The sequence below is a fragment of the Leuciscus leuciscus genome (genome assembly GCF_965113295.1).
Source record: "Leuciscus leuciscus genome assembly, chromosome: 1".
Classification (NCBI taxonomy): Eukaryota; Metazoa; Chordata; class Actinopteri; order Cypriniformes; family Leuciscidae; genus Leuciscus; species Leuciscus leuciscus.
The window spans coordinates 52,723,275-52,741,800 of record NC_138725.1 but is presented as its reverse complement, the minus strand read 5'-3'; the positions used below and the strand labels follow the sequence as shown (position 1 = coordinate 52,741,800).

Genomic DNA, 18,526 nt, shown 5'->3' with positions numbered 1-18,526 from the left:
AGTAAAAAATGTCCTTAAGTCACGCATGCTTTTGTTCTGTGGTGTGCAGTAGCATCACTGTGTGATGTAAAAAAAAAGTATTGATTATTGACATTGAAATGGAGACAAGAGGCCTCATTTTCTGCACAAGTTAACGTTTAAATTACTACTTACAGCAACAAGTTAATTTGCCTCTAAATCACCCAAACAGCTGTATGTCAAATGGTAAATTTTTAGGGCACCTTTATGCAAAGGGACTTCCACTACACTAACATGGGGTTAAAGGCCTTGCTCCTGTAATAAGACAGCTCACACATGCTTCCTAGAACTCAAAAACAATGGGTGCTTCTCATTTCTAATTTGTACATCCTCATTTCCTTCACTCATGTCTCAGCTCCAACCCCCTTAGAAAGGACAAATGAATTGAAGGAAGGCTACTTTGGATATTCAAGCGTCACTTCAAATCATCAGCTGATGTCCTCTTGAAATATGCCAGATATGGATTATTTAAACTACAAAGGTAAAATATTAGATTAAAATTGTGACAGATGTAAAGGGGGAGGGAAATGTATACATGCACAAGTTTCGACAAGATGACTTCCACATAGGATACACCTGCGCATCCTCACTTATAGCTCCATTGGAGGCCTTCTCACTCCTCATTCCTTGCAGTGCAACTAAAAGAATTGAGATTCTTCAAGTGCAACTAAAAGAACTGAGATTCTTCAAGATGATTTAAAAAAAAATCAATTTCCAGGTCACAGGCTGGTGGACCGAGGAAGCATCAATTTGATGACTGAGAAACACCCAATGTTCCAGTCAGCAGCAATGAAATTGTTACAAACACTGACTGAAGTTGTACATCATCCAGTAACAATTAAAAACAGTATGATTAGAAAACTTTATTTTGATATTCTGCAATTATTTAGTACACTACAAGGGAACGAAATCATGGTCCTTGACTCTGATGGGTCCAACAGATGCCCTGTCCCACCACCAATCTGCTGAAGAAAGTGAGAAAACTTAAGCAAATCACCATACAAACATTAACGTTTGCAAGCTTAAAAAAAACAAAAAAACATGCCTTTACGTAGCTGATCACTTCCACTCCTAATGCCACAGGTTGCGTCACAGCAGCCACACACCTGATCATCCTCATCAGCAGAGGTCCACCTGTCAGACAAACCAAATATTAAGTCCACACACACTAACGTTTTTAAGTAATTCATATTAGTGAAAACATACCTATTAGCAGAGAAGGAGCAAGCTTTCTGCTCAACATTAGTAGGGTTGGATGCTGCAGCCACCTTGAGAACACAAGTAATGTAGACCTAGAAAAAGCCAGATTATTTGTACTCGCCATGCCAACATGCACCCAAACTGCTAACCCACATACATACAATTCCACTAATCTCTTGCTGGAATTTGAACGCCACCAACTGAAGCTGCAGCTTGTCAGTTTGAGTCCGGGGCATAAAGCAAGAGCCTGAGCCTGTGAGCTTAGCATCAACTAGACACCTAGGGTGGTAGAAAATTAAATGAATTCAGACATTCCATGATGCCACATTGTGTGGTTCTTGAAGGACCTCTACTCACCCATTATTCTCAATAAAGGAGTATCTGGGTGTAGCACTGGTATCAGGGACTGAAGTAGCCACACAGCTATCAACAAACACACGAAGAGGAATGTGGTTGTATGACCTCAGTGAAGCCTCAATATTAATGGAGTCACCCAGGAAGTACTGATTAGAAGGTCTTTCAAATCTCCAGTCATCTGCAAATAAATCATTTTAGCCCAGGTTCAAAGGCACTGGCATGTTACAAACATTTACATTATACCAACCAGTCATGAGCTTGAGGGAGAAGACCAAAAGTTCCTCTGCAACTATAGTTGAGGCATATGGTGCCCAAGTGGGCATTAAGGCATCACTGCTCACATCAAGCACTCTATCAAGGTATAAGAATCAATACCCTTTTAGTGCAAATTATAGCATATTCTGCAATCCTGAGTTAACTGAAATCTTACCTTGGATAATGACACTCGATACCAACCACCGCAACACTGCTCCTGACAATAGGACTACCATATGAAGCCTCTTGTGGGGTGTAGATAATGTTGAACTTATAAACAAGCTCATCTTCAGTCACCTAAACAGAAAGGTTAATAGAAAAACAGTCACATGGACGGTTCAGAATACCTATGATTGTCACAACAGAACCTTACCATTGATGTGCTGCTACATCCATGCAGTTCAGACTCAAAGATCAGCACTTGAGCAGAAGAATCCTCTCCAGTTGCAGTACAGCCTCCCAGTGTAAAGCCAGAGGACAACACTGGGTGCCCAGTCCCAAAGAAGTCCTTCATCACTTCCACATATAGTGAATTCTCTCCACACTGAGCAGCTACACTGTTGGCAGGAACAGGAAAAGGCAAGTCAAAAGGAACGTCTGGCTGCTGTGGCTCCTCTGGTAGACTTGGAAAGCTCCACGTCAGTTTCGCCACTGGACCCTGCAACAGCTCTTTTAATTGAACACCCATAAGATCTTGAGAAGACTTCCCAAAGTTCCTGTCCAGACTGGTGTCTGGACAGGAAACTGAGCGGGAAACCTTTGTGGTGCAAATACTTTGTTACTGGGAACCAAAGACATCCTGGAATCAGCCTGTCGAGAAGCTTGAGCTAATGTTCCAGGCTTAAACTCGCTTGGACTCTGATTATCTGCTGCTCCTGCTTTCCATTGTGCTTCAGAAAATCCAAGTGCAAGAATCAACACCAATCCAAATCCAACTTGCCAAAACCCCATTATTGCCAAGCTTGTTTCAATGACACGTTAGGGTGCTACCATCCAAATTTATGCAGATGTCAATCAGAATGGCTCCACCTCTCTCGTGACAAGCATCATTTTTCTCTGCACCTGCCAATTTACTCAGTCAATATAACACAGGTGAAAGTCATTTATTCTAAATGAAGTACCATATAAGTTGGATATTTTTATATCCAACTATATCTATACTGAAAAACATGGCGAATGTAGTAAATCCAGATTACATTCATATAGGCTATACACATTCATACATGGGGTGAGCGGGGCTAGTTGTAACACACATGGTTTAAAACTTTCCACACATGCTTGCATGGCAAAACTTGGTGTATTTACTAGTTGCCATATCAACACTAAATAGATAAATATATATATATATATATTTATTTTATTTTTTTTATTAAAAAATCTTTGTAAGAAATCACTGAACATTTATTTAACCATAGCAAAAGTACATTTCTCACTGAAGTTGATTTTTCATCTCTGTTTTTGTGTTAATTTAAAATTCGACAAATCTGATATTATTTTAATCTCATCTGTTATTTAACCAGCAGAAGACACTAGCAGGGTTTAAATTAGTTGCGCAGGTGCAGGGGCACAACCCTATTAGAACTATGCTATTCTATACATTTATAAAATCTATTGAGAAGCCATGAGAAATAGATGAATTAAGACTGAAAGTCAATGTTCAGAAATTATTAATTATTATTGTTTTGATCTATGCTGTATAGCTGTGTTTTGCGGGGGTTTTGTTGTCAAACTCAAAAATGTGTTTATTTTTTATTATTAAAAAATCTCATTATTTTATATGAAAAAGTTAATAATTGTATTTTATTGCTAAAATATTTTAGTTTGTCTTGTAAATTTTTTTGATTAGACCAGATAACATTTGAATCTGTCATATGATCATGTTACAATGTGCCCCTCACATGTTACAACACCTATCTATGGGGCATGTTGTCACATTTTACATCCATTCTTTCAGGGTAAATCAAGACAAAATATACACTGTATTAAAGAAACAAAACCACATAATTGTACTAGACATGTGTGAAATTAATGTGGAAAAGAAATTCCCTGAACCCCAAGTGGATTTACACAAACTGAGAAAGTCAAAATGTGTTAGGTTGTGCCCTGCTCTCCCCTACACATGGTTCTTTACGCGTAGTAACAGTTCTATTTAGAACTGTATCATCCTGAAGAACCATGTTCTGAAATGGTTCTTTGTGTAAAAGTTTAGGGTTCTTTATTCCCCCCTTTTTGTTTTTCAAATTTTGTTTTCGAAGAGCTGTACAACTACACAGGCTGTCAACAAACTCTCAACAGGTAAATTATTTCTTTCTTAAAATGTCTATACATTTTCATTTTAAAAATTGTAACAAGTTTCCTATCAATTATGTCTTTTTCTCTTTTTAGTTTAACAGAACATGTAAGTGTGAGCAGCTCTGCTCAATTAGGGACACTCATCTTCTCTTCTCCACAAAGTAAGAGATATTGAATTTATGATCCATATTGTTCGAATTTTTAATTATTACTTTATGCCTAAACACCCAGTCAAAAGAAATCATCAAAGCTATCATGACGTTATATCACTTTTTCCTTTTAACACCATTTTTGCTAATTTTGGCCTTCATAAATATAACTGTTTTTACATAATCAATTGGAAGAGACAAACTTTAACTCTTAACTCAATTGTGTATTTCAGGTGCTGTCCCGTATCATAACCTCATCGTCTGCAGAGAGAAATTGTCACTCAGAATACACACATAATGAAGGACGTAAAGACATCATATATAGAGAGCATTGTAAAGATATTTCACTGGAACTTCATTACATCTGTATCATGTTTTTGCTACAGTTTGCCATGTCAATCAAAAGTAGAAGTACCTAATTGACACAACATCCTTTTTTAATATTATGTAAAACCCAAACAGAGGCAACAAAATATTATAAAGACCAGGCAGATAGAGGACTAAAAACAAAAACAATATTCAATAAATTATATATAAAAATAATGTTAATAACACTAATATGAATAATATGAAGATACTAATATTGCTGAAAATAAACTATTATTAAAAAGGTTATTTATATTACCATTAAGGTATAGCACTTTCAAAGCATTGTTCTTTATGGAACCTTATTATAAGGGTTCTATTTATTACCAAAAACGATTCTGCTATTGTTACAAGCCAAATAACCCTAATTTGGAACTAGTCTTCTTTTCTTAAAGGTGCAGTATGTAAAATTGACAGCTAGTGGTTGAAATGGGTTCTGCAGTCCAAATTCAAAATATTGGGAGAGTGTTGTTCCCCCGCCCCCTCCTCCTCAGACTTAACGCTCACGCGGGTTGTCAGATTGAGGACGCAATACAAATGAGTGCAATTCACAATACAAGACATCGAGCCTCTGTGTGTTGATGAGCTGATTTATCCGCGTTTTAATGTGCGTCTGCTCATAGAGCTTACTATGGATGCCGAGGATTTTTAGGTCGGGTAGAATCTGCGATCTTTGACCCGGCTCGTTTGCTGGCTTCCATAGTTGCAATACACTTGCTGTGTCTCAATTTACTTATACTACGCCCTAAAAGTATGTACTCTTTTTGTGAAGAAAAAGTAGATAGCCTACTTTTGAGTGTGTAGCAAAAAAAGTAGACAAGCTTTGGGACATACTAACACGTCATACAATTGTGTCTTTAATGGTTGCTCTCTGTTGCATCCTGTCACAGTAAACTGGCCTGTCAATCATCTTTTCACAGTTAAAATCCTCCACGTTTAATTTTATTTCACGTCCTACCATATCGGAGAGAAATGCAGTAGCACGTTGATCTGCAGTCGCGGAGAACTCTCCTCATATTAATGCATAATGATGCATTTAAAAGTTAATGGCCAAACATATCTTTATAAAAATCCACATTGTTATTGCAGATGAAATATAACACGGATAACATTAAATATATATATTTTTTTATCAGGTTAAACTTCAATTAGTCACTCAAACCTTTTAACGAAACCTCTGTCGGTCGCGCATATCCACCATGTTCTGTAGTTTTTTTTAAAGGGCACCTATTATGACTCTTTTCACAAGATGCAAAATAAGTCTCTGATGTCCCTAGAGTATGTATGTGAAGTTTTAGCTCAAAATACCCAACAGATCATTTTTTACAGCATGTTTAAATTGTTATCTTTTGGGGCTCAGAAAAACGCGCTGTTTTAGTGTGTGCCCTTTAAATGCAAATGAATTGCTGCTGCCGGCCCAGGGGGCGGAGCCTCACGAGCTCGCTCAGAGCCAGGACAATCTCATCTGATAATATCAGAACAGAAACTCTCAGTTGCGGGGTTCATTTCGACCCGGAGTCGGACAATAATGCCCACAGAGCCAGAGAATATATGCTGTATGGAGATAGAACAGGTATAGTTTAGTTTAATTATGGTTATAATTTACTTGTCATCTGCTTTTATCCACTATTAATACAAGCCTGCTGTAGCAGACCCTGTCCGAATGATGACCAAAATATACTGATGAGTTCAGTGAAGTTTATTGTACCTCACACAAAAGATGAAGCGTTAGTTTTACTCCAGAGAATCACAGTAAGAGCTGTATAAACACAGTGTAAGAAGTGAGCATTAAAGTCTTATCCATAAACTCTCTCTCTCTCTCACTTTCATTATCATCAACATAGACAGCGAAGTACACAAAACACTTGTTACACCTACTGTAACAGTAAACAATATAAACACACCTTTTCAGTGGGTGCTAAATAAACTGGTAAACCTTATATCCGTAAAACGACTCGATGAGCTGTCATAAAGAGCGCGCTCTCACTTTCATTTCTGCCGTGGTCAGTAACGTTAGGCCTGTCGCTCTGAAGACCGTAAGCTGGATCACAAACAGTACAGATCCATCCTCGAGTAACAACGAGAGTAAATGAAGACTGCTATGTTCATTCTTACATCCAACAACAACACACCTCAATCGCTTAGGAGACATTCTTGTCTACAGCTGCTCAAGCGTCGAAACAATGGCAGACTCTGTGTCCAGCTCACTCAGGGCGGGTCTATGTTCAAACTACAGTGTCAATCAACAGTCGTGGGCGGGGCCTGTGCAATTCTACATCATATTGCATAGAATCTTAGAACAGCTCATTCTGAGACAGTGCTTATGATTTATTGAGATTGTAAAAAAAACACTTGGTGGATTTTTATCATACTAGGGTGGTTATGCTCACACACTGCCAACACACATTTATGTTCAAACACCATGTAAAAGTGAATTTTGCATAATAGGTGCCCTTTAACACTTTTTACTCATGTTTGTAGTTCTGAACTGGATCCTCCTCCAAAGCGCAATGGGTTGTGGGCAAATATTGTTATAGTGAGCACGGAAATAGTAGACCATCCGGGGACTTCTGGCATACTCTTTTCAACATACTATGCTTTAGCACACACTTATTTTATTCTCACATACTGTTTAGGATGGATAGTATATACATTGAGACACGGGGACTGTGTTTTATGGCAACCTGGGGTGTTGAAATACTACTGGGTAAATTGGAAGTGGGCGGAATCACACAGACGAAAACTAAAACAGACATTCCCGAAACGCACATTTCAAAGTAGAATATCTGGCTGTAGTATTGTTTTTCAGAGAAACCGCCGGTATGTAAACTTGGCATGTTTCCTAAATATCTGAAACATATTATGGTATTTTTATGCTTTAGAATGGTCAAAAAATTTCATATAGCACCTTTAACAGTATAGAACGTACTTTGTAATTAGGTGTGAAGTAATTACTTATTCAGATAATTACCTACTTACAAAGCCTGACAGCTCAATATTCATTGGCCGATGGAGGCCATGTATTTCGAGATGCGCAAATGTCCTCAGACAATATACTGGCACCTTGAACAAAGACACTGCATCCCAGTTTTCAAGTCAGTCTGACTGATTGTTGCATAGCTACAGCCATATTCATGTTTTGTCATGTTATAGCACGTAATTTTTCACACGACCACAGACTGAGCCCATACATGTGTACAAGAGGGATAGCGGTTTTAGTAGAAATGACCATGCCCACTTCAAACTTTTGGCACCCTGTTGCAAAAGTGAATTAAAAATTGACAACCAGACTGCAGAGAATCTTTCTGCACAGGTTTGGTTTATGAGTTCTGAGCCATAACATACTTTTGATCACAGTGGCGCCACCATCAGGTCAATTGGGGTGAGCCTTGGTGACAGACAGGTTGGGTCTACTGCCATCCCTCAAAGTTTAAGTTTTTACTTGGAAATTCTATCAATTACAACAGGGTTTCAGCATACACACTTGAACCCCCAATAAGAAAGCAAAATCATCCAGTAAGCATCAGAAAGGATATGCTATTGAAATGCCCTTTAGTGTTGTAATGGGGCCTAGCCCCACAAATTACTTGAGCAATATGCTCCCCCACATAGTCAAGTCAAGTTTATTTGTATAGTGCTTTTCACAATACAGATTGTATCAAAGCAGCTTCACAGTATTAAATTAAAATAATACAACAAAGTTTGTTCCAAGAGGAATTTATTGATTGATAAAATATCCCCAAAATATCCCCAACTGAGCAAGCCAAAGGCAACAGTGGCAAGGAACCAAAAAACTCCATCAAGTGACCTAATGGTGTCCTAAAACTCCATCAGGTGACCTAATGGAGAAAAAAAAAACCTTGGGAGAACCCAGGCTCAGTCGGGGGCCAGTTCTCCTCTGGCATTTATGAGCTAGAGGCCAGATTGTAGTTTGAACTGTAGGATTATATGAATGCCTGGCTGAAGAGATGCGTCCAGAGACTTTAGTTTTAAACTGGGAGAGCGAGTCTGAGCAACGAACAGTCTCAGGAAGACTATTCCAGAGTTTTTGGAGCCAAATGTGAAAATGCTCTCCCTCCTTTGGTGGTTCTGGATATCCTAGGTATGACCAAAAGCCTTGAATTTAGTGATCTTAAGAAGCGTGATGGATTATAGGGTGATAGAAGATCCGTTAAATAGACTGGAGCTAAGCCGTTTAGGGCTTTGTAAGTCAGTAGCAATACATAGTCTGAACAGAAACAATGTAAACTGAATAAATATGTTTAAGTGTAGTATTTGTGCAAGTAAAAACAAAGACATTACAACATATTATATAAAAAATTTATTAATCACCAGAAGTCACATGACATTCAGTTATTTTTGGCCATAGCCATATTCTTTAACGTCAATGGGGCCGACAGATGCTCTTTCCCAGCGTAGATCTGAGGAACAAATGATTAGTGAGACTAAAGCCATGCATGACAACAACAAGATAGCAGAGTTAAACCAAACCTGTAAGCAGCTGATCACTTCCACTTCTGATGCTACAAGTGGTGTCACAGCAGCCACACACCTGGTCAGAACCATCTGCAGACACCCACCTGAAAAAGAAAACAACCTCAATTAAGTTAAAGCAACTAATTACCTGTACACTTATCTAGCAGGCAACATACCCATTAGCAGAGAATGAACAAGCTTTCTGTTCAGAACTTGGAGAGGTTGCCACCTTCAAAATGCATGTGATGTAGACCTGCAGAGACAATTGTTTGTACACCATGGCAGCATATCATACAAATGGTCACATAATTACAAGACATACATACCAGCCCACTGTCTGCTTGCTGGAACCTGAACGCCTCTAGCTGAAACCCTAGCTTATCACCTTGAGTCCGGGGCATAAAGTGAGACGTGGAGCCTGTGAGCTTGGCATCAACCAGGCACCTGTGAACAGAACACAGTTAGAAGTCACGCAACCCTTCTGGAAGCTGGGAAACATGAGGTAGCACCTCTTACCCATTATTCTCAATAAAGGAGTATCTGGGGACAGAAGCAACATCAGGGACTGCAGTAGCCACGCAGCGGTCCACAAACACACGGACGGGAACATGGCTGTACAAACCCACTGATGCTTCAAGATTTATCATGTCACCCAGGAAGTACTGGTTAGAAGGTCTCTCAAATCTCCAGTCATCTGCAGAGAGAGAGAAAAAAAAGAAGTCTTAACAGATGATTCACAAGCATACTAGAAATCTGTTTGGCCTACACCAACCAGTCATGAGCTTGAGGGAGAAGACAAAGACTTCCTCTGCAACCTTAGTTGAGGCATATGGGATCCAAGTGGGCATTAAGGCATCACTGCTCACATCAAACACTCTGTCAAGGTATAACAATCAATCCCCTTTTAGTGCAAATTATAGCATATTCTTCAATCCTGAGTTAACAAAAATCTTACCTTGGATAATGACACTCGATACCAACCACCGCAACACTGCTCCTGACAATAGGACTACCATATGATGCCTCTTGTGGGGTGTAGATAATGTTGAACTTATAAACAAGCTCATCCTCAGTCACCTAAACAGAAAGGTTAATAGAAGAACAGTCACATGGACGGTTCAGAATACCTATGATTGTCACAACAGAACCTTACCATTGATGTGCTGCTACATCCATGCAGTTCAGACTCAAAGATCAGCACTTGAGCAGAAGAATCCTCTCCAGTTGCAGTACAGCCTCCCAGTGTAAAGCCAGAGGACAACACTGGGTGCCCAGTCCCAAAGAAGTCCTTCATCACTTCCACATATAGTGAATTCTCTCCACACTGAGCAGCTACACTGTTGGCAGGAACAGGAAAAGGCAAGTCAAAAGGAACGTCTGGCTGCTGTGGCTCCTCTGGTAGACTTGGAAAGCTCCACGTCAGTTTCGCCACTGGACCCTGCAACAGCTCTTTTAATTGAACACCCATAAGATCTTGAGAAGACTTCCCAAAGTCAGTCCTGACTGGTGTCTGGACAGGAAACCTTTGTGGTGCAAATACTGTGTTACTGGGAACCAAAGACATCCTGGAATCAGCCTGTCGAGAAGCTTGAGCTAATGTTCCAGGCTTAAACTCGCTTGGACTCTGATTATCTGCTGCTCCTGCTTTCCATTGTGCTTCAGAAAATCCAAGTGCAAGAATCAACACCAATCCAAATCCAACCTGCCAAAACCCCATTATTGCCAAGCTTGTTTCAATGACACGTTAGGGTGCTACCATCCAAATTTATGCAGATGTCAATCAGAATGGCTCCACCTCTCTCGTGACAAGCATCATTTTTCTCTGCACCTGCCAATTTACTCAGTCAATATAACACAGGTGAAAGTCATTGATTCTAAATGAAGTACCATATAAGGGCATGTTATTAGTAGCTAAACCAAATAATCAACGCATTCTCATCCTAGGGCGTCATATACTGACTTTTGACATTTCGTCTACATCGAACGCACATGGCACCCTTTAGCGTCAATATGACACGCACAGAGCTTTGTTCGGTTATGGGTAGGTTTAGGTCTGGGGTAGGGTTAGGGTTAGACCGCTAGGAGGCGCCTTCTGGCCCATATCTATCTGCGTCTCATATTGACGCTAAAGGGTCCCATAGATGTGCTTTGGATGTAGACGAAATGTCAAAAGCGTCAGTATATGACGCCTTGGGATGAGAACGGGCAGAAATAATTGCTTATTTGAAATATCAAAATGACAGATCCATTCCCTGAAACACAAACAACCCCAAGTCTTTTTGTGTCTTCCTTTTTTTATTCATTCAGAAACATGGCCACAGACAGAATTGTACACTATTCAAAATAACAAAGTTTAGTATGTTTCAGGTTTAGATTGTTACAAACGTTCTTCCCTCACATCAACAGCAATCTCCACAAGGGACTGAAATGGAGAATTTTTGTTCAGAACCAAAGGAATGCAGGATCATAACATTATTTTATTATAGATTCACTGATATGTTTTCTCCCCATTACAACTGTTATATTTAGGTTGATCAGAGTGTTTGTGGATTCAATGTAGACTTCATTCTTTCTTGAACTATACTATATGCTGGTCAGCACCAAAAGACTATAATCTGAACAGTCTACTGACATTTTTATTTATTTAAAATATTAACAGGTATGAACAAACGACAAGCTCATTAATGGACATTAAGAACTTAAAATGTGAACACGCTGGCGAATCTTAAAGAAAATATATAGTTCACAAATAGTTTGTGAAGCAACACAGTAATAAAAAAGTACTCAACTATTTGAAATCAGATTATATTTCCAGTTACAAAGCCAGAGTCAACATTTTCTCATTGTTTTAGTCTCTTCAAAAAGAAACAACTTGTGTGCCACTGAACAGGTATCTACTTTAACACAACACTTGGGCTCAAGATGCATTTGATTAATCATCCTGCCAATTCACAGCTCTAAATGGTATAAAAAAAAAAAAAAAAAAAAAAAAAACCCACACAGACAAATAAAGACACTGTTGGGGAGACTGGGTGTGTTCAGATATGAGAACAGTTGACTGCTTCTATCCTATACACTTTAATTGTCCCATCTGCTTTTCTTGCGTTTGGGGGGATCAGGAACTGCAAAGCTGTCTTTATGAGTCCCTGACCTCTCACCCCCCTCTCGTTCTGACCGTCCCTCTCTGTCCCTATGGCTCCCTTCACCGTTTCGGCTATCGCCATGACGATCTCTGTCACTATAGCGGTCCCTTTCCCCATAGCGATCACGGTCTCCCCCTGCAACAGCTCTTTTAATTGAACACCCATAAGATCTTGAGAAGACTTCCCAAAGTCAGTCCTGACTGGTGTCTGGACAGGAAACTGAGCGGGAAACCTTTGTGGTGCAAATACTGTGTTACTGGGAACCAAAGACATCCTGGAATCAGCCTGTCGAGAAGCTTGAGCTAATGTTCCAGGCTTAAACTCGCTTGGACTCTGATTATCTGCTGCTCCTGCTTTCCATTGTGCTTCAGAAAATCCAAGTGCAAGACTCAACACCAATCCAAAGCCAACCTGCCAAAACCCCATTATTGCCAAGCTTGTTTCAATGACACGTTAGGGTGCTACCATCCAAATTTATGCAGATGTCAATCAGAATGGCTCCACCTCTCTCGTGACAAGCATCATTTTTCTCTGCACCTGCCAATTTACTCAGTCAATATAACACAGGTGAAAGTCATTGATTCTAAATGAAGTACCATATAAGGGCATGTTATTAATCAGAATCAGAATCAGAATCAGAAAGAGCTTTATTGCCAAGTATGCTTGCGCATACGAGGAATTTGTCTTGGTGACAGTAGCTTCCAGTACACATACAATATAAAGTGACAAGACAAGTAACATAGGTATAAATAAAAAATAGAAAAAATAAAAATAAAATAAAAATAAAAAGATTATAAATTATAAATATATATAAAGTTATAAGGTGCTATAATGAAATGTCTGAGGGAAGTATTGCACATGTTTGTTCCACAGTAGCGGAACATTTAAGTGTTCATGAGGTAGATGGCCTGGGGAAAGAAACTTTTCCTGTGTCTGGTTGTTTTTGTGCTCGGTGCTCTGTAGCGTCGACCAGACGGTAACAGTTCAAACAGAAAGTGTGCTGGGTGTGACGGGTCCAGAGTGATTTTGCGAGCCCTTTTACTCACTCTGGATGAGTGCAGTACTTTGAGTGTGGGAAGGGTAGTGCCAGTGATTCGCTCAGCAGTCCGAACTATCCGCTGTAGTCTACGGAGGTCAGTTTTGGTAGCAGAGCCGAACCAGACGGTGATGGAAGTGCAGAGGATGGACTGGATGACAGCTGAGTAGAACTGTACGAGCAGCTCCTGTGGCAGGTTGAATTTCCTCAGCTGACGCAGGAAGTACAGTCTCTGTTGGGCTTTCTTCACAATAGAGTCTATGTGAGTGTCCCACTTCAGATCCTGAGAGATGGTGGTGCCCAGGAACCTGAATGACTCTACTGCAGTCACAGTGCTGTCCATGATGGTGAGTGAAGGGAGTGCAGGGGGGTTTCTCCTGAAGTCCACGATCATCTCCACTGTTTTGAGCGTGTTCAGCTCCAGGTTGTTATAACTGCACCAAAGAGCCAGCTGCTCCACCTCCTGTCTGTACGCAGACTCGTCACCGTTCCGGATGAGTCCGATAACAGTAGTGTCGTCCGCAAACTTCAGGAGCTTGACAGAGGTGTCTTTAGAGGTGCAGTCATTTGTGTACAGGGAGAAGAGCAGTGGTGAGAGAACACATCCCTGTGGAGCACCGGTGCTGATGGTGCGGCTGTCGGACGTGATTTTGCCCATTCTGACTAGCTGTTGTCTGTCTGTCAGAAAGCTGGTGATCCATTGACAGATGGAGCTAGGGACAGAGAGCTGGGTCAGTTTGGTCTGGAGCAGTGATGGGACGATGGTGTTGAAGGCAGAACTAAAGTCCACGAACAGAATCCTTGCCTTTATTAATAGCTAAACCAAATAATTGCTTATTTGAAATATCAAAATGATAGATCAATTCCCCAAGTATTTTTGTGTCTTCCTTTTTTATTCATTCAGAAACATGGCCACAGACAGATTTGTACACTATTCAAAATAACAAAGTTTAGTATGTTTCAGGTTTAGATTGTTACAAACGTTCTTCCCTCACATCAACAGCAATCTTCACAAGGGACTGAAATGGAGAATTTTAGTTCAGAACCAAAGGAATGCAGGATCATAACATTATTTTATTATAGATTCACTGATATGTTTTCTCCCCATTACAACTGTTATGTTTAGGTTGATCAGAGTGTTTGTGGATTCAATGTAGACTTTATTCTTTCTTGAACTATACTATATGCTGGTCAGCACCAAAAGACTATAATCTGAACAGTCTACTACAAAAATGTAATTTAAAATATTAACAAGTATGAACAAAAGACAAGCTCATTAATGGACATTAAGAGCTTAAAGAAATGTTGGTGTTTAAAGCATGTTTAACAAACTCCGTAGATTTTTATATCCAACTATATCTATACTGAAAAACATGGCGAATGTAGTAAATCCAGATTACATTCATATAGGCTACACACATTCATACATGGGGTGAGCAGGGCTAGTTGTAACACACATGGTTTAAAACTTTCCACACTTGCATGACAAAACTTGGTGTATTTACTAGTTGCCATATCAACACTATATATATATATATATATATATATATATATTTATATATATATATATATATATATATTTATTTTATTTTTTTTATTTTTTTATTAAAAAATCTTTGTAAGAAATCACTGAACATTTATTTAACCATAGCAAAAGTAAATTTCTCACTGAAGTTGATTTTTCATCTCTGTTTTTGTGTTAATTTAAAATTCGACAAATCTGATATTATTTTAATCTCATCTGTTATTTAACCAGCAGAAGACACTAGCAGGGTTTAAATTAGTTGCGCAGGTGCAGGGGCACAACCCTATTAGAACTATGCTATTCTATACATTTATAAAATCTATTGAGAAGCCATGAGAAATAGATGAATTAAGACTGAAAGTCAATGTTCAGAAATTATTAATTATTATTGTTTTGAACTATGCTGTATAGCTGTGTTTTGCGGTGTTTTTGTTGTCAAACTCAAAAATGTGTTTATTTTTAATTATTAAAAAATCCCATTATTTTATATGAAAAAGTTAATAATTGTATTTTATTGATAAAATATTTTAGTTTGTCTTGTATATTTTTTTGATTAGACCAGATAACATTTGAATCTGTCATATGATCATGTTACAATGTGCCCCTCACATGTTACAACATGCCCTATCTATGGGGCATGTTGTCACATTTTACTTCCATTCTTTCAGGGTAAATCAAGAAAAAATATACACTGTATTAAAGAAACAAAACCACATAATTGTACTAGACATGTGTGAAATTAATGTGGAAAAGAAATTCCCTGAACCCCAAGTGGATTTACACAAACTGAGAAAGTCAAAATGTGTTAGGTTGTGCCCTGCTCTCCCCTACACATGGTTCTTTACGCGTAGTAACAGTTCTATTTAGAACTGTATCATCCTGAAGAACCATGTTCTGAAATGGTTCTTTGTGTAAAAGTTTAGGGTTCTTTATTCCCGCCTTTTTGTTTTTCAAATCTGTAACTGTCAAAGCCACCTCACTACTGGTTTTCTGGAGCTCATGCAGCTGTACAACTACACAGGCTGTCAACAAACTCTCAACAGGTAAATTATTTATTTCTTAAAATGTCTATACATTTTCATTTTAAAAATTGTGACTAGTTTCCTATCAATTATGTCTTTTTCTCTTTTTAGTTTAACAGAACATGTAAGTGTGAGCAGCTCTGCTCAATTAGGGACACTCATCTTCTCTTCTCCACAAAGTAAGAGATATTGAATTTATGACTTTATATCACTTTTTCCTTTTAACACCATTTTTGCTAATTTTGGCCTTCATAAATATAACTGTTTTTACATAATCAATTGGAAGAGACAAACTTTAACTCTTAACTCAATTGTGTATTTCAGGTGCTGTCCCGTATCATAACCTCATCGTCTGCAGAGAGAAATTGTCACTCAGAATACACACATAATGAAGGACGTAAAGACATCATATATAGAGAGCATTGTAAAGATATTTCACTGGAACTTCATTACATCTGTATCATGTTTTTGCTACAGTTTGCCATGTCAATCAAAAGTAGAAGTACCTAATTGACACAACATCCTTTTTTAATATGTAAAACCCAAACAGAGGCAACAAAATATTATAAAGACCAGGCAGATAGAGGAAAAAAAAAAAAAAAAAAAAAGTCAATACATAATATATAAAAATAAAGTTAATAACACTAATATGAATAATATGAAGATACTAATATTGCTGAAAATAAACTATTATTAAAAAGGTTATTTATATGACCATTAAGGTATAGCACTTTCAAAGCATTGTTCTTTATGGAACCTTATTATAAGGGTTCTATTTATTACCAAAAACGATTCTGCTATTGTTACAAGCCAAATAACCCTAATTTGGTACTAGTCTTCTTTTCTTAAAGGTGCAGTATGTAAAATTGACAGCTAGTGGTTGAAATGGGTACTGCAGTCCAAATTCAAAATATTGGGAGAGTGTTGTTCCCCCGCCCCCTCCTCCTCAGACTTAACGCTCACGCGGGTTGTCAGATTGAGGACGCAATACAAATGAGTGCAATTCACAATACAAGACATCGAGCCTCTGTGTGTTGATGAGCTGATTTATCCGCGTTTTAATGTGCGTCTGCTCATAGAGCTTACTATGGATGCCAAGGATTTTTAGGTCGGGTAGAATCTGCGATCTTTGACCCGGCTCGTTTGCTGGCTTTCATAGTTGCAATACACTTGCTGTGTCTCAATTTACTTATTCTACGCCCTAAAAGTATGTACTCTTTTTGTGAAGAAAAAGTAGATAGCCTACTTTTGAGTGTGTAGCAAAAAAAGTAGACAAGCTTTGGGACATACTAACACGTCATACAATTGTGTCTTTAATGGTTGCTCTCTGTTGCATCCTGTCACAGTAAACTGGCCTGTCAATCATCTTTTCACAGTTAAAATCCTCCACGTTTAATTTTATTTCACGTCCTACCATATCGGAGAGAAATGCAGTAGCACGTTGATCTGCAGTCGCGGAGAACTCTCCTCATATTAATGCATAATGATGCATTTAAAAGTTAATGGCCAAACATATATATTCATAAAAGTCCACATTGTTATTGCAGATGAAATATAACACAGATAACATTAAATCATTATTATTATTTTTTATCAGGTTAAACTTTAATTAGTCACTCAAACCTTTTAACGAAACCTCTGTCGGTCGCGCATATCCACCATGTTCTGTAGTTTTTTTTAAAGGGCACCTATTATGACTCTTTTCACAAGATGCAAAATAAGTCTCTGATGTCCCTAGAGTATGTATGTGAAGTTTTAGCTCAAAATACCCAACAGATCATTTTTTACAGCATGTTTAAATTGTCATCTTTTGGGGCTCAGAAAAATGCGCTGTTTTAGTGTGTGCCCTTTAAATGCAAATGAATTGCTGCTGCCGGCCCAGGGGGCGGAGCCTCACGAGCTCGCTCAGAGCCAGGACAATCTCATCTGATAATATCAGAACAGAAACTCTCAGTTGCGGGGTTCATTTCGACCCGGAGTCGGACAATAATGCCCACAGAGCCAGAGAATATATGCTGTATGGAGATAGAACAGGTATAGTTTAGTTTAATTATGGTTATAATTTACTTGTCATCTGCTTTTATCCACTATTAATACAAGCCTGCTGTAGCAGACCCTGTCCGAATGATGACCAAAATATACTGATGAGTTCAGTGAAGTTTATTGTACCTCACACAAAAGATGAAGCGTTAGTTTTACTCCAGAGAATCACAGTAAGAGCTGTATAAACACAGTGTAAGAAGTGAGCATTAAAGTCTTATCCATAAACTCTCTCTCTCTCTCACTTTCATTATCATCAACATAGACAGCGAAGTACACAAAACACTTGTTACACCTACTGTAACAGTAAACAATATAAACACACCTTTTCAGTGGGTGCTAAATAAACTGGTAAACCTTATATCCGTAAAACGACTCGATGAGCTGTCATAAAGAGCGCGCTCTCACTTTCATTTCTGCCGTGGTCAGTAACGTTAGGCCTGTCGCTCTGAAGACCGTAAGCTGGATCACAAACAGTACAGATCCATCCTCGAGTAACAACGAGAGTAAATGAAGACTGCTATGTTCATTCTTACATCCAACAACAACACACCTCAATCGCTTAGGAGACATTCTTGTCTACAGCTGCTCAAGCGTCGAAACAATGGCAGACTCTGTGTCCAGCTCACTCAGGGCGGGTCTATGTT

The 18,526-nt window shown here is 38.7% G+C and overlaps 2 protein-coding genes across 2 annotated transcripts; both read right to left on the bottom strand.

Annotated features, from left to right (window-relative positions):
• Positions 1–869: 869 nt before the first annotated feature.
• LOC309476695 (zona pellucida sperm-binding protein 3-like) lies at positions 870–2,535 on the bottom strand. Its single transcript, XM_082139851.1, has 8 exons — positions 2,204–2,535; positions 2,006–2,127; positions 1,823–1,926; positions 1,576–1,753; positions 1,380–1,497; positions 1,225–1,310; positions 1,064–1,152; positions 870–980 (listed from the first exon to the last, which is right to left on the bottom strand). Exons 1-8 carry the CDS (start codon positions 2,516–2,518, stop codon positions 913–915), a joined length of 1,080 nt encoding a protein of 359 aa, XP_081995977.1. The 5' UTR covers positions 2,519–2,535; the 3' UTR covers positions 870–912.
• Positions 2,536–8,968: 6,433 nt separating this feature from the next.
• LOC309479035 (zona pellucida sperm-binding protein 3-like) lies at positions 8,969–11,029 on the bottom strand. Its single transcript, XM_082142878.1, has 8 exons — positions 10,267–11,029; positions 10,069–10,190; positions 9,886–9,989; positions 9,630–9,807; positions 9,440–9,557; positions 9,290–9,366; positions 9,129–9,217; positions 8,969–9,058 (listed from the first exon to the last, which is right to left on the bottom strand). The coding sequence occupies exons 1-8, from the start codon at positions 10,828–10,830 to the stop codon at positions 8,991–8,993; spliced, it is 1,320 nt and encodes a 439-aa protein (XP_081999004.1). The 5' UTR covers positions 10,831–11,029; the 3' UTR covers positions 8,969–8,990.
• Positions 11,030–18,526: the final 7,497 nt, after the last annotated feature.